At 46.3% G+C, this 24,980-nt stretch overlaps 1 protein-coding gene across 6 annotated transcripts in view; it reads right to left on the bottom strand.

Moving 5' to 3' along the window:
* Positions 1–611: 611 nt before the first annotated feature.
* The window catches only part of dscamb (Down syndrome cell adhesion molecule b), a 114,380-nt gene continuing 90,011 nt past the window's right edge, over positions 612–24,980 (bottom strand). For 3 of the 6 annotated variants that reach the window (XM_086215530.1, XM_086215535.1, XM_086215534.1), the window contains 22 exons: positions 17,536–17,732; positions 17,024–17,120; positions 16,613–16,741; positions 16,329–16,496; positions 14,912–14,982; positions 14,509–14,752; positions 13,191–13,337; positions 12,582–12,737; positions 12,225–12,364; positions 11,883–12,036; positions 11,534–11,651; positions 10,947–11,113; positions 10,542–10,640; positions 9,785–9,973; positions 9,125–9,415; positions 7,410–7,586; positions 7,211–7,241; positions 6,903–7,018; positions 6,648–6,812; positions 5,656–5,856; positions 5,142–5,444; positions 612–2,037 (listed from right to left, as the gene is read on the bottom strand). In XM_086215530.1, coding sequence (XP_086071656.1) covers positions 1,517–2,037; positions 5,142–5,444; positions 5,656–5,856; positions 6,648–6,812; positions 6,903–7,018; positions 7,211–7,241; positions 7,410–7,586; positions 9,125–9,415; positions 9,785–9,973; positions 10,542–10,640; positions 10,947–11,113; positions 11,534–11,651; positions 11,883–12,036; positions 12,225–12,364; positions 12,582–12,737; positions 13,191–13,337; positions 14,509–14,752; positions 14,912–14,982; positions 16,329–16,496; positions 16,613–16,741; positions 17,024–17,120; positions 17,536–17,732 — 3,881 coding nt within the window. In that variant the 3' untranslated portion in view covers positions 612–1,516. The remainder of the gene's footprint in view (positions 2,038–5,141; positions 5,445–5,655; positions 5,857–6,647; positions 6,813–6,902; positions 7,019–7,210; positions 7,242–7,409; positions 7,587–9,124; positions 9,416–9,784; positions 9,974–10,541; positions 10,641–10,946; positions 11,114–11,533; positions 11,652–11,882; positions 12,037–12,224; positions 12,365–12,581; positions 12,738–13,190; positions 13,338–14,508; positions 14,753–14,911; positions 14,983–16,328; positions 16,497–16,612; positions 16,742–17,023; positions 17,121–17,535; positions 17,733–24,980) is intronic. The other 3 variants (XM_086215531.1, XM_086215532.1, XM_086215533.1) reach the window with 3 other exon arrangements.

A 24,980-nucleotide genomic window follows, 5' to 3' on the forward strand; every position in this document is an offset into this window, starting at 1 on the left:
GTCTTTCTCGTCCATTTGACTTTTATAAGAGTGTGAGAAAACATTTCCTCAGATATGCATTAGTCATTTTAGTGATGTCATATGTCTGTGTCACAGCATTGACATGGATTTTTTTCAAACTAGATATGAAAGCTGGAATCGAACACTTAGAAGTTCTTTCTTACACTCAGTGAGTTTAGATTTGACATTAAATTCTTGGAAGCAATAAAAATACAGCTACCAGTGAAACGATACTTCGACTAAAAGGCTGCAGGCCTGATCATCCCAGTCATTTAAGAGGTCAAAGGTCATTAGTGAGCCTGAATTTTTACTTGGAACCAACGTCAGCAACTGGTCCCAGTGTGTGTTTAGCGCTGTGACCACACACACCGAGGACGTACGAAGCAGCAGGAACCCTGAGGAGGTGTGAAGGACGTTAGCTGGCGAGGGTCAGGGCACGTGGAGAGCCATCAGAAGCAGCATCAAGAGGAAACCTGGACTGGTTTGACCCCAGCGACCTCTGAAATACTTGGATTTGAAAGAATCGGAGCGACAAAGCGGCAAATAATTTAACACTTCATGTTAGTTAGGCGTTTTAAACTCTCTTTCATGGGTTATTGAACAACCGGACGACTTGAAGGGAGGAGAGAATCTCACATCAATGACAGACGGATGTGTGCAAACATGACTAAGGACTTTATTAACCAAATCATTTTCCCCTTAATATCCACAAATAAAAGTGATCTCTTTATATATATTCACATTGTATAATTTCATAGTGTGACAAAAATTCTTTTTTCTTTTTTCTTTTTTTTTTGGGATTTCCAGCCATTCCTATTAATTGTCATTTGATCAGTCGCCATGCAGTCGTCAGGAAAGGTTGATAAACATTACGATTGGTCAGCATTGGCGGTCGAGTCCAGCGTCGCTTCTTCTTCTTCTTCTTCTTCTCCTCTTCATCGGTGCTAAAAACCTCCTCAGTTACCCAATCACAGAATTCATCACACTTTGACAATAAAACAAAAATAAATTAAGAAAGCAATGTTCTCCTGCAGAGTCTTCCTCCCTTACCCTTCTTGTTTTTAGATATTTTTCTTTTTTTATATAATAATAATAATAATAATAATAGTAATAATAATAATAATAATAATGACTATAATTGTCCTTAATATAAATTCAATAGTATTTTTTCTCTTTCTCAATTTTAAATAAATCATTTTGGCAATCCTCATATGTTGTCACTTCAGAATAAAAGAATACTCAAGTAGAAAATAAAAACTGTGAGAGAAAATTCATCCCAAGAGTTTGTGAAGAGAACAAAGAGTGTGAAAGCAACAGAGAAGAGCGAGAGAGGAAAGTAAGAAAAGAATGACAGACTGAAAGAAAAGCATCCACTTCAGACGCATGTCAGAAACGGCTCTATATACAACAATTTCTGTTGTGGAAAACAATCCCTCCTGTGCCTGTGGTCTGTCTCCTGTCCCTGGTCCAACAGAGTCCAGCAGAGTCCAGCAGTCCCGTGCTCAGTGTCCCGGTGTTATACCAGAGTGTAAGACTTGGCATAGGGGTTGTTGCTTTGTTTCAGGTGTCCTCTGGAGTCCAGCAGGGACTCCTGGGAGGTGCTGAGCTTGGCAGCCTGTGCTTGGGCCAGGTCTCCCGTGGTGGGGACCTCTGCCCGGACCTCACCCCGGGCCTCTCCCCTTTCACGGACATCCCTGTGGGGGAGGGTGGAGGCAGTTCCTGGCTGCCACTGCTGCACCTCCCTGGGTGAGGGCACTTCCATGGGGGTGGGCTCCATGGGAGGGGGCCTCTTCAGGGTGCGGCTCCTCTGGGGCTCCAGGCAGGTTTGGCCCATGGCTATGCCTCCTGCGCCTCCTCTCGTTTCACCTGTAGCACCGGCACCACCTCCACTCACTCCCGCTCCGCTGCCTCCCCCTCCTCCGCTGCTGCTGCTGCCACTGCTGCTGCTGACCCCCCCGCCTCGGGCTGCCAGCGGCACGCCACGGTTCAAAAGGAAGTCCATACGAAGGTAAGGCGGCAGGTGGACCAGCTCTCCTCCTGGCAGGCAGACAAGAGCAAGTGGCAGTTCAAGTTTAGCTGAAACTTTTTAAAGAAAAGTCACTGTGACGACAGGGATCCTTTGACCCTTCCCTCTTATTCTGTTATCAAATGTTAGCGTCAGACAAAAGTTTAAAATAATAACGTGAGCTGGAATTGGTTGTCAGAGAGAGAGAGAGAGCATCTCGTCTCTGACTGATCTGGGATTTAGAGCTTTCTTGTTGCTACTTTTACAAAATTCTGTTTCTTTTTGGACGATAACATTAATATTCGAAATATCCGCTGATGATTCAATTTTCCGCCTGACATCCTCTCAGACCACTGACGGAGCAGCATTCCTCCAGAATTCCCAGCTGGCTGTCAACAGGTCTGGGATCAGACTTTTTTCTGGTCTCCATATTTAAGAGGTATTCTTATTTAAATTAAATGCTCACAGAGCTGAAAAGCCAATTTAACTGACATCCACTGGTACTGTACATTTGTTCACCTCAGGGCTTTCTAGGATTATGATTCACTATTCTTGTAATGTAACACTAATCTTCTGCCTATCTGATCTAATCTATCAGGAGAAATGTGCAGGACCTGATGGAACAGGACGCTGACTTCACAATCTAATCTTTCCTGTCGATGAACCACAATGATTGGACATGACAATGTATTTTTTTGTGATGAGGAGCAGATGATGTCTGCTCGAGCGGTGTGCACATGTTGTGTGGAATGTTTCATTCTTTCTCCCTTCAGCGAGAAGTTCAGTTGTTCAGAGGCAGAAGAAGCTGAGTCTTAAAAACAAGACACGCTGCCTGCAGCGTCGAGCAGGTCCGATGTCTCAGTTTGACTGGTGATTCGCTTGCTGTCTCACTGGTGGAGCTGCTGGGTAAGAGAGAAGAGACACTTGGACTTGGCTCACTGAGCCTACAGAACCTCTACTGCTACTTTGGCGAGTGTTGGGTTGCCAGATCTGCACTGGAGGATCCCCCTGCCTGGTTTCATGACGCATGAAGTCTGTATGTTTATCAGCCAGCATGCTGAACCGGTGGGGACACAAATGGACAAACCCCCGCAGCACAAACACACACACACACACACACACACACACACACGTGCGCGACATTCCTGAGTTCACGGGGAGAATGAATTATCAACTGTGATTATAAAAAGCTCAAGTAGTGGCAGCAGGTGAACGACTGTGAGCGCTAACAATCAGAGACTGAAGTCTTTCTTGCTCATTAAGAACGTAGTCAGAAAAAACCCTCATCAGGTTGTAAATTGTTCCGTAATGGAACAGCATGTGTCACCAGAACAGAACAAGAACTGAGAGATTTACAGGCCCATAACAAGTTCAGCTGTGGGGGAGAACGCTCATCCGGCCACAGGCTCCAAGGAGGCGCTGATGAGGAGCAGCACAAATAAATGCCCTCATAACAGCTCCTTCATGACCTTGACCAGACAGCTGACAAGACACACTGCCGTCTACCTGTGTCACGCACAGGTGAGGTCAGGTCAGGGCAGTCAGATGTAATAGAGACACCCGGGGGTCAAAATCTGGGTCATCCGCCTCCTGACAGTTTCAATGGTGTTGGCACTGGTTTTAGGTTTCACTTGACTGATGGTCTACAAACTGGGAGGGGGGGGGGGGGGGGGCAACAGTCCAGCAAGTCCAATATGGGGATTGTTTTGTGCAGACGGAACTTTCCCTCTCAACTCCCCAAGGCATCAGCTACATGTCAGTGTTGTGTTCTCCGAGCAGCTGGAACCTGACCACAACTCCTCAGATGCTGCAGCTGAGGACCATCGGAGGTGATCGTCTGAAATCCACAGAGTTTGGCACTCAAAAAAGCTGAAAATTCTAATGAAATGTGTGTTAGAATATTTTCAAGCTTCAGCAAGTCCCTTAGGGAAAATATTTCCCTCAGTTAAGGGGTGAATATGTCATTTTCCCTTTACCCCCCAGGGTATCCTTAGGGTGATGCTATTCAAGTACGTTTATTCAAAGGCACCTTAACCTAAGAGGTTTAACACAAACAAACACTGTTACTTTACATGTTGCTCATGTGCAGAGAAAACTGACCGTGCTGTTTGTTATATGTCCCCAAGTACCAGACACCGACACCAGCACCTAACCCCCCACCCCCCGCACCGCCTGAGAGGATGGTGTTACACTGATTAGTCTCCAATGTGGCAGTTAAGTGGCGTTTTGTAGTGAATGACAAAAGCAACAGATTAGATTGACAGGCAGCCTCTCCTTGCCCTCTCTGCCTGGTGAACTGGTGACACGAGTCTGCTGGCCGAGCACGAGCGCTCAAAACATTAATGAGGCCTGAAATTTGATAGGCAGATCTGATGGCCACACACACACTCACACTCAGACACACACACACACACACACACTCACACTCAGACACACACACACACACACACACACACTCAGACACACACACACACACACACACACACACACACACACGGGGGGGCACCTTCACTTCCAACAACACTAATTATGCACAGACACATTGTAACATGACAGCAGATGGACTGAATGGTGCACTGTGTACACACGTCAAGGAGAACGGTGTTATTTGCAAACCGCAGCTTGAGTGTGCGATCAGCACCGGGCTGGCGTGCTGTGTCAGGCCTCGTAATTGATCTGAGGCCTGCCAGGATGAGCTGAGGGTCACGTAAGGTAGGACTGCACCCCGCAGCAGCACCCTTAAACTGCAGATGCAATGAAAAAAGCATTTAGACAGAGTCCCTGAGGGGAACTTTGTTTTTTTTTTCAAGCTGGATCCTGTTTTCCTAACTTTTTAGTCTAAGTGAGTCAAATCATGTCCCAGCAGGTCTCCCCCCTCGAGTGAGACTCGTCATCCTTGTCAACGAGGTCCCTACAGACCTGAGGGTGGCACTGTGCGGTGTATGGACAGGAGCGTTAGCTGACATATGTAACACAACTAGTCACACTTTCTGTCTGTCCACATCAAGAACTGAAAGATTTGGACAAAAACCACAAGAAACACGGTGAGATCCAGCTGAAGAGGCGGCAAAATAATCCCGAACAACAGGCTAGGAGTAGCACGTGCACTTTTGTGTGGTGAACTCTGCCGACTCACCAGGTCTGTGCGCCTTAGGCACGGCCATATTCATGACCCGGCTGACGTCCTGAGGTTTGGGTGGCGAAGCGGTAAAGCGGCAGATGCCCGACTCAGATGGCGTGCTGGAGGTCAGGCTGTCAGTGTAATCGTTGGTCCCTGCTGTCATCTGCTCAGATGAGGTGTCGGAGATGAAGCATTCCGTGATGGTGAACTTTGCGTGGCGGAGCTGCTCTTCCATCTTGGCGTGTTCGTAGGCTCTGGCCAGCTCCTCATAGGTGGACGACGCACTCTCGGTTGACACCATGCTGCTCCGCGCGCGATCTGATTATAGAGGCAACACGTGATGCAGGTTAGAGAAAAGTGTAGATCCTGAGCAGAGACGTTTCTTCATGTCAGTGTTTTGACAGGTTCAGTTGAGAGGTCTACATGTTGCACTGTGACAACCTGATAAAAGCGCCTCACTTTGACTTCAGAGCACTACAACGTGGTCTTTGTCTGGTGTGTTCCTACTGTATCTGCACTGCTCGCCCACCTGTGTCCTGCGAGGGGCTGACACTGTAGCTGTCACTCTCTTTGTCCACAGATCCGGTGGCGCGAGGCGTGGGGAGCCTCCAGTCGGTGGTCAGGGTGTGTGAGGAGCTGGTGGGGTGGGGCCGGTTCAGGGTCCACTGGCTGGCGTAGCGGCTCCGTGCTGCAGCAGGTCCCGCTTTGGCAGTGCGTCTGGCAGTGGGATCTAGACAGGAGAGTGGTGGCAAATTAGTGAGTGAGAAACAGTTCCAACAATAAGACAACATGCAGCTGGTGATGACTTTTCTGTCATGGTTAAAGGGACGTGCCAACTTTAAGGGTTATTATCCATCATTATAGCCAGACAGGTAGATAGAGACCCTCCTCTCCTCTCTGGTGCATTATGGGGCTGCAGACCCCCATGTTCAGCTTCACGGGTCACGTTCAGCTTCACGGGTCACGTTCAGCTTCACGGGTCACGTTTAGCTTCAATTGTACAGATTTCATACACAGAACACAGAGACGGACACAGACACTAGGGGGCAGTGTCCTCTCTGGATGATGGGAGATTGAATTGGAAACTCCTCCAGAAGAACGTCCCCAATCTGACAGTGATGCCACGACAGATCTCTCAAATTAGGCTTTGCGCATTGGTGCAGCAGTCTGGCGACGGCCAGAGCCGCCCACCTCGCCAACACTTGGAGGGAAAATATATTTGTGAGAAACATTGGTTGCTCACAAGGGAAAACTGGAGACATACAGTAGCAGACTCATGGACTGGCTGAGTAAATACAGCTGTTTAGTGTTGTAGTACTACTGATGAAACCATGAAACTATTAAAAAATGTATCAAATTTAAGCGTTAATAGCCAGGTAACTTTTTGAGGGGTACATACATACCAAATACAACAAAACGCCAGCTTCAGCGGTAGCACGCAACGTAGTAATTGTTAGTAAAGCAGGACAAGCAGTATAAAGGTGATGTCAGTAGTAAAGGAAAGAAATGTTGAGCACTAACGGTGGTGGGACTCACTGGTTCCAGGCCTGGCATCGGACACGTCCACCAGAGGTCCAGTGGCCTGGGACAGAGACTGGTAGTGGACTGTGTGCGTTACTGTGGATGACTTCTGCTTATTTGTCTCTCCGAAGTCATTGTCTGTCAACAGCACGGTGGAGCGGTCGTCTAGGAGACGGAGATGGAAAATGTAAATCATTGAGCAACGGGAATGAATACGTGAGTGGTGAGAAGCGGGTCAACCTTCACACATCTCACCGATTGTCTCCATGGTGTCCCTCTCTTCAATCAGCAGCTGCGCTCGGGGGATGTCAATGTGCATTCTTAACGTCTGCTGCTGCTTGTTCACCGTGTCTGGCGTCCGCGTGTTCTTACTGAGCAGAGCAGTGACAAACAAACTCTTAACATTTCAGCTGTTGCGTTTTACACTGTTTTGCAGAAATACTTCAATTTCATTTCAAAGACTGTGTGAAGGGAGGAGGGACAGGATAACCTGTCGTTAGTGTATTTATGTCTGCTCCTTAAAGGAAAGCAGCAAAGAATGAATTAAGATTAAACGTACGTACCTCATTAGCATTTCCGCCAGGCTTTTGGCATCTGTGGAGACAGCAAAGATGTTGTTAATACGTAACACCACTGTCCAGGGGCATAAAGCACAGCGGTTTGTGACCTTTCTGATCTAACAATCAGAAGATCTTTGGATTTCATGACTTCTACTGTCCGTCGCCTTAGGATGCCACGACATGAACGCCGGCTGAGACCCACCTCTGAGTCTTTTGAGCCGCTGCTCCCTCCGCCTCCTCTTTAGCACCATGAGCATGATGAAGACCAACACAGCTACGACCAGGATGGAGGTGATGGTCACCACCATCTTCAGACCTCCACTGCCTGACATGTTGTCTGAGATGGGGTCTCCTGTTTTCAGCCGGGGAGGGATAGTACCTAGGAGGCAGCACATTTAGATACATGATGAGGAAGTAGCGCTCGGACGCATCATCTGAAAATACAACAATTCTTGATTTGTGCATGAAAACAGCTGCTCCCTCTTCTGGTTTAGGCATAGACAGAAGGATTGGCGTTGATTCAGTGTCCTCCTCGCAGGAGTCGGCGCAACAGTGACCTACAGTCAATAACGGCTTACAGTGGAGTCGCACCAGTGTCCCGTCCCGTCTGACCACTCCTTATGACCGGCAGAGGTCTATTGTTCAGACAGCTGAACCACTTAGGGCCCTGATGCCACACAGGGAAACTTGAGATGGGAAAAAAGCAAAAAACTGTTTTATAAACAAAGATGTGGGTGAAGATTCTAGGCATTTGATCCGGAATCCTCTGGAAAATAATTTGCTTCTTTAGTACATGTGAACTTGTATTATTAGTCGCTGCAGGGACCTGAAGCCCCTCCTCCCCTCAAGGGGATACATGGGTCATGAACACGAGATGTGAGTGTCACGTGAATTGTGTGCGAGTCTTATTCCTGTCTCAAATATCTCGTCTTTACTCGGGTGACTGAATCTTATTTTTTACCCATTTTTACGACCACAACAGAACTTGTTAGGACGAGTCAGCTCTGGTATCCATGACAACGAGACTGACGTGGTGGACTCCATAGACGACACAACAATTCAGCTAAATCTAGTACAGGTAATCTTGAAAGGTACGAGTTTCTGTAAAATGGCGGATCAGTTCATCATTGAGACGAGGCACAACGGCCCCAGCAGGTCACCTGACCTGTGGGTCTTTGGGACTGTGGGAGGAGAAACTGGCAAACTTCTCGAAGAAAAAGCTAAAGTTGCACAGTCAAGCCGAGCTTTGATTTTACTTAAAAAAAAAAATCAATGACAGGCTCTTCGACAGTTTCATCGTTGAAGTGAATTTTCGATAAAATCACCTTTAGCTGAAGGAGGCCGAGACTGAATATGTGCTGTTGGTCTCCTGAGCTGACGCTCAGCAGCTGAGCTAAGCTATACAACTGCTGTCAAACTGACAACAGCATCCATAGAAACATTGTATCACCCCCCCCCCCACACACACACACACACACACACACACATATCATCCTGACAGGCAGCTTACACTTCTCTGCAAAAGCCTTGAGAGGAAATTAATGAATAGTGTGGAGTGCACCACAGAGCTCTCAGCGGCTCCTGTCTGTCTTTCAGGCTTATGCACGTCCTTTGTGTGTGACTGACACAATCTGTAGCCCGCAGCAAGTAAAGCTAAACAATAAAATCTGCAGACCGTCCCCGCTGTCTTCCTCACGAGTGGAAGAGGAGAACAGAAAACATGTCACTTTGTTCAAAGGCAAAACAAAACAGCCTGATTCCACAATAATCTTGCAGGACGTAGTGAACTGTCGTGTAGGCAGAGCTGTCCTGGTTTTAATGACGCAGTAATACTACTGTAAACACATACAACTACACATTCTTTCTTGACTTTCTTCTGGTTGTGTGCTGATGTAAGTCTGTTCCCTCCACACTCACTTCCTTCAGCATTGAGAGTCGCGAAGGTGACCCTCTTTTCTGCTGAGCCAGCGCTGTTGGTGACCTTCATCTGGAGTTCATACCAGGTCGCCTCCTGCAGGTCATACAGGATATAGCTCTTGGTCAGCGACGTGCGCTGGGCTGTGGTCCAGGTGGCGGAGTCCACTGCTCGGTACTCCAGTATGAAGGAGGTGATTGGGCAGCCGCCGTTGTTCCAGCCCACCAGGTTGAGTCTGGCCCTGGTGGAGTTGATGCTGGTGAAGAGTTCATGTTCTTTGGCAAATTGAGGTTCTGAGAAACAAAGAGACAGATGGTGAAACTGCAGCTCAAAGACTTGAGACCTGAGATTGTTTGAAGCTCCTTTAGGTAGGTTTTATTTCAAGAATCTGATACGTTTGAGTGGATTTTGGAGGAACTTTGAGTTTTTGGGATCAACAGAATTCAAGAATTCAACAAAGGGTACCATGTACAAGCATCTGGGCAACCTGGTTAGCTTAGCATGCTAACTTCAGTACAGGAATTCTGGAGGTTTTTTGTGCAACTAAATTCACAACACGACTTAAAACCTTTGAGCATTTTAATTGCAATGCACACAAACAGCACTTTCAGACACGACTCCTATTATACAACAAATCCTGCTCCCAGGTGTAAAACTCCTACCTTTCCCGTGGGTTTTAGCTTCAATGATCTCACTGATGCGTCCTGGCCCCACAGCATTCTGGGCCGTCAAGGTGAATTTGTACCAGGTGCCACACTTTAGGTTCTCCAGACGGTACGATCGCTCACTTGGGCTGATGGGAAAACTGCCCCACTGCTCGCTGTTGTCCTCTGAGTACTGCAGGATGTATCCTGGGGAGCAAACGTCTTACGTATGAGCACCTTCTGTGGTTAACGGTTCAAAATTACTTCAAATATTCTAATAGATGGGAAAAAAATGAAGTGTTGGACATGTGGAGATTGTTTGATGAGGAGTCCAGGTGAAAAGTCAGGACAGACTGCCAGACCGTCTGTGGAGCGCTGCAAGCTCGGCTAAGAATAGCCAATGGTCAGCTGAGGTGTGTTTGTTTAGGTGATGGATGATGCTGCTGCGAGGTGGGAGGCAAAACAAATACCACAGAGGAGGAATCATGGAGAGCTTTTTTTAGTGATCAGACACCTGGGGATGGAAGTCCTGTGATTAGGAGCAATGATAAATCACCACAGATGGTTTTATTGCTCTTTTATTTCAGATGGAACGCTTTAATCTTTCACTTAAATGGACCTAATCTTCCCTGCAGGGTTTTAATCTTCCGTTTAGGGCTCCAGTATTCAGCTCCACTACCAGATGAAGAGAAACCAGACCCTGGATGCTCGACCGAGTGAGAGGAGAAGGCGGCGACATTGGTGGTAACGTTACTGTCCACTGTGCTGTCCTCACCTCTGATGGAGCTCCCGCCATTGTCTCCAGGTATCCATGACAACGTGATTGATGTGGTGGTCGTCTTGGTAACTGTGAGGCGCGGCTGGTCAGGAGGGACTGTGGATACAAGGACAGACAGAATCTCGTTCAATTCGTGTTTTCACCATCACGTGTTGAGACGACCACAGGAGGAAGTCAGGTTCTGATCTTTTAAACTATTAAATTTCGGAGGTTTGTTTTGTTGTTGTGTTCATTGCGACTTGATACTTGTCTGAAAACTTTATTCTCATACAATAAAATCGTTCAGCTTTTTGTGTCTTTTGCATTTTATGTCTGATGAGATAAAAACTAAAACTAAAAATAATAACTGTGTATCACCTCATTAAAACACTGATCAGCTGCTTGACCATGACGACTACTTGCCTTGAACCTGCAGGTTGAGCGTGATCTCATCCGACCCCCAGTTGTTGCTGGCTACACAGCTGTAGTTCCCAGAATCCTCTGCTTTCACTGTGCGGATGATGAAGCTGCCGTTGGTGTGGACACTGCGCCGCCCATCCACCAGGACTGGCGTAGGAGTCCCGTTGGTGCTGGAGAAAGACAGACAGGGATTATTAAACAGGTCACGGCGAAGTTTTCTGTTCTGTTTCACAGGGCGTGTGAGAGTGTAAGAGTGTGTGTGTGTGTGTGTGTGTGTGTGTGTGTGTGTGTGCGCGCGCGCCTTGGCACTCTGTGCACCAACTACAGGTGCTGGAAAACAATCACTGGTGACCGATTATGAACGGTTTAATCTGTTAACTAATTAAATCTGTTAAAGTAATTGATAATCTGTTTGCAGATGTAATTCATGTAATCTGAGAAATGGCTCACGGTATCAATTACTGCTGCGCTGCAGTCGAACAGCAACACAGTGATTAGGGTTGTGTAATGTTGTTCTGGATCTCAGGAGGAATACTGAGTCGCCGCGGCATCAGCCTCATAAGAAACTACAAATAAACAAACAGCCTTACTTTCCCTTGAGCCACTTGATGGTGGGAGGGGGGTCTCCGACAGCTTTGCAAGGTAAAACGATGTCTTTCATCCAGGGTGTGGTCACTGTCCCGTTGAAGGTTAGAATTCTGGCTGGAGCTGAAAGCAGCACAGACACAATAGCAAACATGGCCTCTGTCGCACACGGCGAGGAGGAGACAAAGAAAATGTGGCATTTCGTTTCAGCACCAATGAGACTCAATCACCTCAGGCTGAAGAATCCCTGTTTATCACTGCATGACTTGTTTTCATACAAGAAGGTAAAATGTGGGAAAACTAGTCAAATATTGGGAATCCATTCATCAACTTCGGAGGTTTTGTATGTTGTACCTTTAGCCAGAGGCTCAACCGTGATCTTCTCGCTGTTGTTGCCGTGACCAGCGGCGGTGACAGCCACCACCCAGATGCTGTACTGTCTGTTCCGGGCCAAATTTGGGATCCTGTAGAAGTACGCATCCGGAGAAGCTTCAAATTCGCTCATCACCTGTAAACCCGAGAGAGAGAAAAGACTAATGTATCATTGTGAAGGAGCTCGGACTCGGGCAGCAGCGTCGATGTCCATCCTCAAGACCACCGTAACGATTAATGCTAATTATGGTTCATGCCACAGTCACGTGCGTGTGAGAATCTGGGCTGAACAAAAGCCCTGGAAGTCTTGTGGTATACAAATACTATTACCATCGGATGCAGGTTAGAGCAGAAGACGATGTATTTCCTGATGATGCCGTTGAGCTTGAGTGGAGGCAGCCAGGAGACGAACACCACCGAGCTGCTGGAGGCTGCTGCCTTCACCCCCGCCGGAGGACCAGGAACTGGGGAGGAGGTCAAGATCAGAGTGAGACGTTCTAGTGCTGACACTGATGAACCAGTATATGCTTCACAGTGTGCGATGTACCATTCTCCAAGCATCTAACTCCACACTACCTGTTCTGTAACGCCGGAATGCAACAAAATCTTTCAATACCAAGAAAACACAACTGGATTCTCTGTTTGATTAAGACGAACACGTCTGAGTGTGTTGTCTCTTACCATCCTCTTTAGTGCGCACGTAGATCTGTTCGCTCCGGACACCGTCTCCAGCGTTGGTGAAGGCTAAGACCTGGATGCTGTAGTTGGTGTACTTCTCCAGACCGTCCAGCTCCAGTGACGGCTGACTCGTGGTCACGTTCCTGATTTCCCCCAGTTCTGACAGAAGAGTTGAGATTCATCAACAGGAGCACGGTGGACGTACCGTTGAACTCATCAGTGACAACAGCGAGATTCACAACGTGCTGTCGGTTAATTTGTTGAAGGACTGGTTTGATTTGAATAAAAAATAACATCTAATGTGTTTGTCTGCTGATAAATGCACTTTTTGTCTAAATTGCTTGAAATATTCAGATGTTTTTCATCAAGCGCGCAAACCAGAGAGAGCAAAGACTCAGATTCAGTGTAGAAGGACAGAAATCTTTCCATATTTTTAATCATTTAATCAATCAATAAACAAATGTATCTGAACATTTTCCACAGCTTCAGCTGAGTAATGGCACCTTCACAATGCACAACTGCAGGACTCAGTGTGACAATACCACAGCGCCCCCTAGTGGGTGACTTGTGACAGTGAGAACAGCAGAAAAAACCAAGATCAAATCAAGTCACCTCCGTCAGGCAGATTAGCCCAGTAGATGACTCGGTAGCCCTGCAGGTTCCCATTGAGAGCTTCTCTGGGCAGCGGCATCCAGGACAGAGAGATGACCTCCGGAGACTTGGCCACAGCCAGCACGTTCTCAGGAGGCCGTGACGGAACTAGCACCAGCACCACAAGACAGGACAGTTAATGGAAGAACACACGCGGCAGGAACCTCATGCACACAGCACAGCGAGCATCAGCGGCTCAAGCACTGCGATAGCAAATATTTGGTCCATGCATTGATTTATTTTAGGTCTGTGGAAAACACACCAATGAAAGTGTTCGCTGCTGTTTGTCAAATTCTAAAAGCAATGACCTCAGTATCTTCCAATGCTTTGTTTTTCTGAAGGAAAAGACAGGGTTACAAAGTTTTTCCTGTTATACATAAAAATGTGTAACTGTTTTATTTATCAGTAAAAGACAAACTTGGAGGTAGTTTAGAAAAATACGATCCTGACGAGATTTAAAAAAAAGCTTATAAAATCATAAAGTATCCTCCGATTCTTTACAAGTGTCATGGCTGCAATCGCGCCAAACTGCTTCTCCATCAGGACGCAGGGAGACGCACCTGGAAACATTTCCTCTCTACACATGGAGATTTGCCCACCAACACCACGCCCTATACTGGGGCCGAAGCAGTAACTTATCAGCTGTAGCTCACAGACTTCCCACTAGATGGCAGTATTATTTTAATTAATTGGTTTGAGACTGTGCTTCATGGGATGAGAAGACAAAATCTGGTCCATTAAAACAGAGAAAAATAAAAACGCAAACCGTGGCAACCCTGCAGGTCAAAAACAGCTTCTAACCAGTCAGGTCCCACTCAGCTACGTGTGTTGGGATCCCCATTTTCAGACACGTAACACAGGGTTCCCCATGATCTCACTGTTAATTTGTTCCTATTTCTTCATCTCCAACTGGTTAAGCTGACCAGTGGATCACTGGTTCAAGCAAGTCACATGACCTGATCACACTGCTCCTGATTTGATCATTGCAAGGGTTCACTTGCAGGCGGAGGCGACCAGGCCTCATGATAAAGACCTATAAAGACCCTCTGTGCCTGGACACTGGGATATTATTTTACCTTCTGTTCGTTTCATTATTGTCGCCGGATCATAACTCATCTCCTTGTTTTAGATCAACTTCTTGCGTTCAACTTTATTTTCTGTGAACCACTGTAAACTATGTTTTAAAGCTTATTATTATTGTTGTTGTAATTATTATTATTATTATTATTATTATTATCGTTGTTGAGACAGACAAACCCCCCAGACTCCCCTTGCTTACCGTCCTCTAGGGTTTTGGTGACCACCTGCTGGGACGAGGGCCCGGTTCCGGCCCTGTTGGCGGCCTGCACCACCACGCTGTACTGGGTGAACTTCTTCAGGTTGTCCAGGAGGATGCTCTCTGTGGTGTCGCCTGTGGTGTCCACGCTGATGATGGTGAACTGGTGGCTCCCGCCTGGACTGTACTCCCTGTAGCCCACCTGGTAGCCACGGATCACACCGTTCTGTAGGTGCTTGTGGGGGGGCTGAAAGATTAAGAGAAGAAAAACCATTGATTAAATAAACAAGCAGCGTGATTTATAGGGTTATTTACATTCACATCGCACATGAGACAACCTGACTGTTCGTTCATGTTGTGACTGTACATCTTATACATCAAGTAGGTATAGAAAGTCTGACGGCACCTTCCAGGAGACCTTGATGCTCTGTGGGGAGGTGGGCTCCAGAGTGACGTCCTGGGGAGGCCCGTCAGGAGCTGTCGAAGAAACCCGCCGCTCAACATTACTGGTTACAAACAATTTAGTTTTCATCCCATTTACCCTCACTAGATGGCACTGCTGAGCTAGAAATCTCTTCTGCACCGAACAAAGAAAAAAGAAAAAAAAAGCCTGTAACGTCACCATCATTATCATTTGGAAATAATGTGAGAAATGACACATGTTTTATTTAATTTGAAGTTTATGACTTTATTTTAGCCATGAATCTTGTAAAATGTGCCATTTGAAAGAGCTGTTAAGCCTGTGGGGGGATCATTAGCAGCTCAGGACGTTAAGTGAACGCTGATTGAGGTGACAAAGCAACGGTGAACCGATCTGTTTCCCCTGATATAAAAGATAATGGCCTCCATTTAAAACAACCGTAAAATACTTATGTTTAATTGGTGACTGTAAATTACACATAAGTGTGAATAGGTTGGAGTGTGAATGGTTGTTTGTCAGCCCTGGGATGACTGGAGACCAGTTCACTCCTCCCAGCATCAGCTGGAGTTGTCAACCCACAACCCTGCAGGATGACGGGCGCCGCTGACCCACAATGATCAGCTTGGTGTTCAAGACACCCAGAAGCGCAGGGAGATCCGTTTTCGTTTGGCTTCAGTGTCTTAGGTTTATTTGAACAACTGGAGCGTCAGGTGACTGAAGCCTGGAAGAACACCTCCACAAAATAACGTCCAGCCTGATAGTTTAACAGTCGAACGTGGCTGAAAAACTCTCTCATAGCTTCTAAAGTTCACCGAAGCAGGAACGATTTGGTTCTTACGCACTTAAAATCACTGTTCCAGGTCGTATGACGTAAAAATTGGTTTCTAGTCTAAAAATGATGTTCTTTAGAACAGAAGCAGATCAAACCTCTCATCAAGATCCCCAATTATCCCTTGATTGTGAGTAATAAATAATTCTTTCATACACTTTTTGGACTGTCTCCATTCCCGAGAGGAAAATATTAACCAAATCAACCCACACAATAATGCTTATTATGCCTGATACTGCAATTATGATATGATTGGCAACGTCAGGCAGAGTCATCCTTCTTGTGTCGTGACTCACACCGTAATCTGGACCAAACGAAGGTCTTAGAACCTGCAGCACTTCGACACGCGCGCTGTGTGCATCAGGCACCAGTTCTTCAATATCAAAATTCAGTTTGAGCGGTTCTGTTGGGAATGCTCTCTTTATTCAGCATCACTTGCCGATCCTTCACAGCAGCTTTGGCTAACGTAGCTTTTAATGTTGCTGCCGCACAACTTGGACTTGGAACTAAGAATCTGAAACAGGGAGAGAAGGAGGTCCTCCGCCCCTCAGGGGATGTTGTCAGCTGGCTGACCTGCTTCATCGGTGGTGATGGTGAGCTCGTTGCTAGGGTTGCTGTTGCCAATGATGTTCTTAGCAACCATGCGGATGTTGTAAGTGGAGGAAGGGTGGAGGTCAATAATGGTGGCCTGGTTGAGCTGGGGGGACACATCTTTGGTTACCTGGGCTGATAGCCATGAAGCTAGGAGACACAGACAGGAGGAGGGTGAACCGACTGAGCAGTGACACTGAAACTCTTCATTCCTACCGTGAGACTGACTTATTTCAGCTGCACCAGATCAGTTTACTTGTGTTTACCTGACTTGTTCTTGCACTCAATGTCATATCCTGTAATGGGGCTGTTGCCATCGAAGCCCATGGTCCAGCGGAGAGCGATGGTGCGATCCTTGACCTCCCGGATCTCCACCTCTGGAGGGTCGGGAGGTTCTGGGGAGAAGCGTTACAACAGAGATGATTGAAGAGAGAAACGGTGGCGTGGATTCTTAGAATAGCACAGGATGGCAGGCAGAGGACAGGAGTTCCTCTGTGAAAGATTAGAGGGAAAGTGCAGGAGTGGCGCTGTGCAGCAGCAATTAAATTAATACATGAATGAATTAAGTCATAAACGGAGGAAAACTTAAGTGCTCCCCGAGGGAATCTTCTCATCTTACAAACAAATCTAGTGACGAGAAGCCTCCTCCTGAGCTGGGGGTGGGGTGGGGGGCTTACCTTGCACCGTCAGCTGTATGATTCCTCTGTCTTCACCAAACGAGTTGATGGCGTGACACGAGAAGAACCCCGAGTCCTCTCGCACAGTTGGCATAATCTACAGAGACGAGCAAATGCATTTTTTTTTAAAACGCTGTTTTGCCTGAAGTGATTTCTCGAACATGAGGGCCGGGCCGAGTGGCGGCTTCACGCTTTTACTCTACTTAGAGAAGAGACAAGCCTGGAGTCTCTCCCTTTTGTCAAGTGTTCAGCACACTTTCCAACTTTGGCAATGTCCTCACTCATTCTGCATTCTAATATGAAACTGACGTGGAAGGTACCTTTTTTAATATTTCATACTCAAATTGAAGATTTTACGATTAAGTGAAAGTGTTCTAGTCTGAATTTTCCCACCGACTCTCTCTCTCTCTCTCTGCTTTCCATCTGTCTGAACAGATAAAAATGATTGAAAGCTGGTTCACTCTCCAAAAATTTAATTCAAAATGAGTGAAAACTGAGCGGCGAGCACCCACCACCAGCGTGGAGATGACTTCGTCGGCCACCTCCTTGACAGTGACCACGTATCGGCTGGTCTCCGGGTTAATGATGCGTTCTTCTTTCTCCCAGCGCACCATGATGGGCTTCTCGCCGTGAGCGATGCAGCTCATCCTCTTCTCCTCGCCCTGCGTGGCCAGCGTGGTGTTGGGGTACGAGGTGATCATGGCTGGGACTGCGTGGAGGTGAGGGAGACGGCAGGGAGAGAAACAAATAGAGAGCGAACATGTAATCAGTTGAAATAATTCGTTTTGTAGGTTTTTGTACATGCAGTTTTGAAGAAGTCAGTAAAACAGACCTCTACTGCATGTCTGCTTCATCACCCCATGGAACAATTTCGATATTATAGTTTTCACAGTCAAAACACAAGAAATCAAATACTCTTACAAACACAACTGTACTGCATTTCTTGCCCTTTACTGAAAAGGCCTCCTTTTCTCTTTCAAGCTCGCGTGTCTTTGATAACAACAGAAAAATGGTAACATGCTGCTTTCTGAGGATGAGGCGGAGGAACGGAGAAGAAAGTGGTGACTCCTGACTGAACTCCCATCGGTCTGAGCGTGGAGCTGGTCTGGCTCGACGCCGTAACCACACACTGGGCTCATTAGCACCACATCTCACTTTATACTTGTGTGTGTGTGTGTGTGTGTGTGTGTGTGTGTGTGTGTGCATGTGTAAACTCATCCTCTCTTTCATCGGGCCTTTCTCTCTCCACTTGCATGAAGCATGATAATACCACTTGTTGAGACTTTCAGGTGCGATTCTCTGTATAATGATCTCTGCAGTGTGAAGCTCCTGAACTGGATTACACCACATTAGTTCTGAAGCTGTGAGCAGACAGAATGAATATGCTAATCTTCAGCACTCTGGACAGGCTGGACACCATTCCTGTCGTAGACGTCAGGCTGAAGGTGAAAAGCTGCTGACCATCTGATAACGAGGGTTGTGCACGGCTCAGAAAATGTTTATGAATACACAAAAGAATTTGTCAGGTTGAGAGACAAACGAAAGGAGATGCTGGACGGTTCTAAGAGCAGTGAGCGTCTCACTCCCGGTTCCCGTCCCAGCTGTTCCTTCACCACACAAACACACATTTGTCTACTCGACTAAGAAAACTGACCAAAACAACAATTAGACAACCACCAACTCAACCAAGCATTCAGTCCCATGACTCTGTGCAGCTCGGTACAGCTCCACGTGGCTGTGACGTCCGGTCTAAACATCTGTACACAGACAGAGGAACTGGGAAGTCTGGGCCGAAAAGAAACAGATGATGGAAATCAAGGAAGCAGAGCCTCACCACAGACACACCAAGCACCGGATCCTGCCCAGCGTCTGAGTCTGAGAAGTGAAGCCAACCAGGAAGCTCTTTAAAAATGCATCCTTTGATGGCCAGCAGGGGGCAACAATTACACAGAGAGTTGATCGTAATGGCGACAGACACCGCATTTTAGAGGTGGGACGTGCTGGGATGTTTAAGGGAGGCCCATCTATTTTTACATTTAAACACAAATATATTTCAATTTTACTCCTGTTTAAAAGCTTGTTTTTTCAGTTTTGGAGTTTTATTCAAAAGCTTGTTCACTCTCCAGCCGAGGTCGTGCTAATGCTCCTAAATGTTGCTCGCCGCCTGTCAAAACATCAAAAGAAAGGAGCAATTCTTTTATGTTTTGTGGACGCTCCTAATGGTCCCCCCACGAGTCGAAGAGAGGTTCTAAATGTCCATTTTTGATTGGTTTCCCTTAAACGCCCAGCTCTGCAGTAGCTGATAAAATTATAAATAATAAAAATTAATAAATTATTAGTATCCCAGACCATCTCGGTAAACACCATCCCGATGAGGCGACGGTCTCAGTGCTTTCCTGCAGGAAGGGTGGACGTGACCCGTGCAGCCCTCCGTCATTTAGAAGGAGAGCAGTAGCAGCTACGTGACGCTGGTGCTGTCGGAGGCCTTTGCCTTTCAAGAGGAGTCCAGGATGTGTGTCTGCGTCTGAGCGAGTCTACACTCCTGGATAATGTGTCTGCGTGCTTGCGCATGAGTGTTAACGCTGTGTGTGCATATGTACGAGTGTGTGTGTCTAGGGGAGCTAAGTGGGCAAGCACAGAGAGCAGAAAAGACTTGTGCTCATGACACATCTCAGCCACACTACACGATGGAGGAGAGAGCGAGAGCATGTACCCCTGCAGCGCTAACTATGATCCCTCTCCCTCCCTCGCTCTCTCGCTCCATGTGCCCCCTCAGGCTCTCACCAGGACAGCCATGATTTAATGATGAGAGAGACCACTTTGATTATTCATACACAGCAGACAAGTCCGCTGGCCGTACTGTTGTCTCACGCAGAAACACTCACAAATATCTACATGCACAGATAGCAACACACAAACTTGCACTTTCAGAAATAGATACAGAAAATGGCCTTTTGCGCATCTACAGGATGCATGCACACAAACTGACAAGCAAAGGGCATGTACATACATGAGAATATGCAGGAAAAAACCAGAGGCAGTGACAAATAAAAACAACCCAACAAAATCAGTTTAGAAAACGACACACAAACGTCCCGGGGGTCAAACTGATTTGTAGACAACTGCGATCGTGTGTTTTGTTTTCACACAGATGCTGAGCAGGCTCAGCTGAGAGGAGTGCCAGGAAGGTTAGACCATCACGAGCCAATTAAAGCCCTTGAAATTATAATGAATCATTTATTAAACTGTGCTTATGTGAATGAAAATGTGCCTGACAGAGAGGGAAATGCTCTGGTGTGGCTCTCCTGCAGCGAGGCCTGGCTGACACGGGCACCGCAGGAGCACATGGAGGACAGGTGGACCACGCATCAACATCTGCTGAATGTAGATTTCTGACATTGACTTCTTAATTCTCTTTCGCGGACAAACCAAATAATGTCCGCTTTCTGACTCAAACACTGCATAAAGATTTGACACAATAACATCACCTCTGTACCTCTGTTTTTTGGTCCCTTATCAAATATACCAATGTATATACGTGATGATCAAATATAAAACAATGCACGTCACGCCCTGATTTTCATATTCAACATTACAACCCAGAGAGCTACAAAGCTCATTCCCACCAATCAAAATCCCACATGAAGACAAATAGGAAACGTAAAATGTTTCTCCTTTGGTCCGCGACAGCACATTCGAAGGTTCTAATCGAATTAAAATGAGTAAGAATTGATGAAAAGATTAAAATGTTAACGATAAAGTAAAAAAAAAAACACAAACTATAATGTCACAACATCAAATAAAACTGTTAAGTTTAAAGTTATTTTATTTTCTACTTCATTCTTAATGGCTTGTAAGAAAGTCATGATTAGAACGCCTGAAATGATGACATTTAGAGGAGCCGAGGACATCGGGGTCCCGTCTCAGAGACCTTGGAAGGGCAGTTGGAGGTTTAGGGGCATTTAGCTGTGACAGGGTGAGGGGCTGAGAAACGCATTATATTAATGAAGGTCTTCCCTGTGATAGCTAGACCCTCACGTGTGTGTGTGCGTGCGTGCACATGTGCGCACACCGTCAACCCCCACATGATGAAATGTGTCAGACTTGGGACTGCCAGCGTTTAAACCTCATCTCTTATTCACTCGCAGCCCCTCCCTCCCTCTCCCTGGCTCCCAACACCGCCACCCCCTCTCCCACTGCCCCAACGCAGGAAATCACTGATTTATTTTGCATAGCAACTATGAATTTTAAGTAAGTCCTATTAAAAGAGTCTCCCAAGCCCCTTCTCTAAATGTTATGGCTTCTTAACAGGGGCTATTCTCTCCATAAATCGGAGGCCTTGGCAGTGCAAGTTAACACGTCGTGTTTGCAGCAGCGTTCTCGCGTACAAATGTGTCACGTATGAGGCGTGTGCATGTGAAAGCCTGTCACTTATGTGCCTTATACCTGTCCCTTTAAGAGTGTGTGCTTCCGTGTATGAATATGCATGTATGACCTTGTTTGAGGCGGATGTGTAACATCTTCAATGATCACCAGCAGGTGAAGAAGACTTCTACAGTCGTCGCCAGTCCTGCTTGTGCCTCGCTCGCTCACTCGCTCCCTCCTCATCTCATCTCTATGCAACTACCGTGCAGCACACGCAGGGCACCGGGCTGAACCTATTCTTTTTGATAGCCCATAATTGCTCGGTTGATGTATATTTTTTAATATCTAGCGATATTACAGGGCCCTGTAATAAAACACAGGCGGGTAGAGGAGAAAGTGCGAGTGGGAAGAGGGGAGACAAGGGAGAGAGCAGAGAGGAGGGAGGGAGGCGGAGGCAGAGATAGTCAGGGAGAGAAGGAGGTGTAGAGGGATGAGACAAGAAAAGAAATAAATGGTGCAGGACCCTGTTTGTTTGTCTAACCCCTGCTGTTGGGTTCCAGCCACCTTGTTGTCTGGAGCCTAAATGATCTCCGTGGTGGAGCGGTTGTACCAGCAAAAAGATCTCAAATCCATGAGTCAATTTACAGTCGCTCAGAGAAAATTAATCGCTTAATGTTTCCAGGTGATCTCACGATAAAAAAAAAGCAATAAACTTCTGAACATATCTGAATGTGACTCAATTAACTCAACAAACACCCAGGCTCTGGGGTCTGGGATGACAGTCAGAATGACTGAGATGAAAGCCTGGGTAGCTTTGATGTTGGCTTTCAGCCTGTAGGGTAGCATTGTGATTCGTGAGAGGCAGGGACAGACGTACTGTGACTTCAGGCACTGGGAGGTTTTTTTTTACGTCACCTATGTCTGTACCCCTAAAATGACACTCGCTAAAGGGGCGGGGCACGCAGTAATGACATCACATTATGCCTGAAAGGCTTTGATGTTTTGTGAGGCCAAAGAACCTGCGTTCAAAACTCGTAGGAGCTCATGCACTGCATTTCCTTCTATTTATCCTTGATATCACATATCAAATCAAGTTCATATCTGAGGATCTTTTGGCTGCTCGTTGGACAAAACAAGCCATTTATGGCCATAAACTCAGGCCTTTCAGCACTTTTTGAGCAGCTAATTTGAGAAATCAATCAAAATAAAACTGCAGAACGAATCGATGATCACCCATCACGCAAAGACGATTTACAAACTGCTCCAATTCTCAACATGGACATTAAAGAGGGGCATTCATACCCTTCATGATGTCTCATCTTAAAGAGATGCTAATCTACGGGGCCAAAAGGACCCCCGACTTTGTGAAAGCAGAACAATCCTCTTTTTTTCTCCCTTCAGAAGAACCTCCATGTTGATGCCATGATCTTGAAAACGACAAACACCAAAACAGGCACAGAGGAGCAGCAGGAACCAATCACTTCAATAAATCCTGCATCACTCTCAAATTCATCTGGGAATAAAATTGTTTTGTTAGTAGCGCCAGCAAATAAAACTAAAAAAATGATTAGGAAGCAGTTAATAAATGTAATGCCTGTCACATTCAAAGAGGAATTCAGACACTTTGAGAACACACACACACAGACACACACTCACACAGCTGCTGGCGACAGAACAAGGGCGTAAAATGAAATAATGTGTTATTTATCTTTTTAATCTTTCTCTCATTGCTGCAAGTATAAAATACAAACACAGCCAGAGTGCAAATAAAGCAGCGACACACACGGACGCTTCTTCCCTGGAGCCTCTTGTCAGCCTCTAATTGATGTATTGACAGATTTAAATGAGGCAGAAATGCACTCAGCAGTTCCTGCATCTCATAATGCACACGCTGCATGTGTGAACACATGAATGAAAACACAACACGTGTAGGCTTTCATCTGCAGAATGGATGACAAACTGTGGAAACAGAAAGGAATGGGAAGATAAATTGAATCCAAATTCATTCGGAAACGGACATGAAAGCCTGCCAGTGAGTGAACTTAAGCGGGAAGCGTCCAGAGAGTACGAGCTTCTGCCAACCAGCGATGAACCCGCAGCCGCGTCGCCATGTGATGGCTCAGCAGCCAATCACAGAAGAGCAGGGACATCCCAGCAGTTCCCTGTAATGTGAATTATTTGAGCTGCGCTTGAAGGCAGGTGGAAGTTACTTTTGTGAATGCATTTTTAGGGAGCGAGCTTTTAGGGTAAATTATGAAATAGAGAGTTCTTCCTCTGACGAGAGGAACGTGAAGGAGGGTGAACTGGTCCTGTGTGAATGAGAGGAAAGGAAGACCTGACCAGCGAGCAGCGAGGCTGCAGTGACGCTGATATTTTGATCATTCTCACTGCACCCAGTTGGGATCAAGAGTGTGGATTTTTGTGATTGCGGCTGCCACTCATCACTCGACTTACAGCGCATCAATTGGAAATATTTTGGGTTTATCTTTCCTGAAATAGCTATGAAACACTGTTTGACATATTCATGAGTTAATTATTCCAAAATTAAAGGATTAAGATCAGCTATTCAGCCTGATGGCGAGTCCTTAATGGACAGTAAAATGATGTGCAATTTGACCTTTTTTGCATGAATACTGCCAGACCTGAACTGAGGGAGTTTATTTGGTCTAATTGTGCCGGTGCTTTGAGCCCCTCAGGGAGAAGCAGCAGCTGTGGGCAGGTCAGTAATTATTTTATTTAAAGCAGTAACAATACATTTCGTATGTAACAACTGTGTATATTTATAATAAGAATGAACTTACTTGCACTGCAACAAATTAAAAAAAACCCCACAGATGCCTCACCATGTATTTTAATCAAATGACTATAGAAACGTGAATTAATCTTCAGGGGAACAACATCCTTTTGGTCATTAAAAGTTGTAAACAAAGTTCCCGTTGCAGTTGATGTCGATGGAACGAGTCATTTATGAGAGGTGAGCTTACATTATTCAGCAGTGGAGTTGTAAAAATTCACTTTGATAGTGCAGCAGCGAACAGCATGAAACTGAAGCCTGGAGCAACGGTAGAATGAGTTCATTGGGTCAACTCTCTCTCTCCCTCCCTCCCTCTCTCTCTCTCTCCCTCCCTCCCTCCCTCCCTCTCTCTCTCTCCCTCCCTCCCTCCCTCTCTCTCTCTCTCCCTCCCTCCCTCCCTCTCTCTCTCTCTCTCCCTCCCTTTCACCCTTCCTCTCTCATTTCCTCCACTGTAGTCGATGAAAGGGCGAAAACCAATTAAAATTAAACTTTGCATTTTATCTGTTTACTTCTCACTCAACCACAACAAGATGCAGAAACACCAACAAAACCAAACACACACACAGACACACACAAACACACACACACACACACACACACACACACACACACACACACACACAAAGGTCCTGTGTATTCTGTATTTATTGGTATTTTATGGTTTATCTGATAGAAATACACACACACACTCATTCTGAATGAATGCGTGCTGCCTCTCCAACTGCAGAGGACTCTCAGGTGTGTGGAGCATCATCATCATCATCATACAGGTGTAACACACCACGAGTCCGAGCCACA

This window comes from Aulostomus chinensis, chromosome 10 (assembly GCF_037954235.1).
Source record: "Aulostomus chinensis isolate RoL2024-O1b breed Wild chromosome 10, RoL_Achi_v1.0, whole genome shotgun sequence".
Lineage (NCBI taxonomy): Eukaryota > Metazoa > Chordata > Actinopteri > Syngnathiformes > Aulostomidae > Aulostomus > Aulostomus chinensis.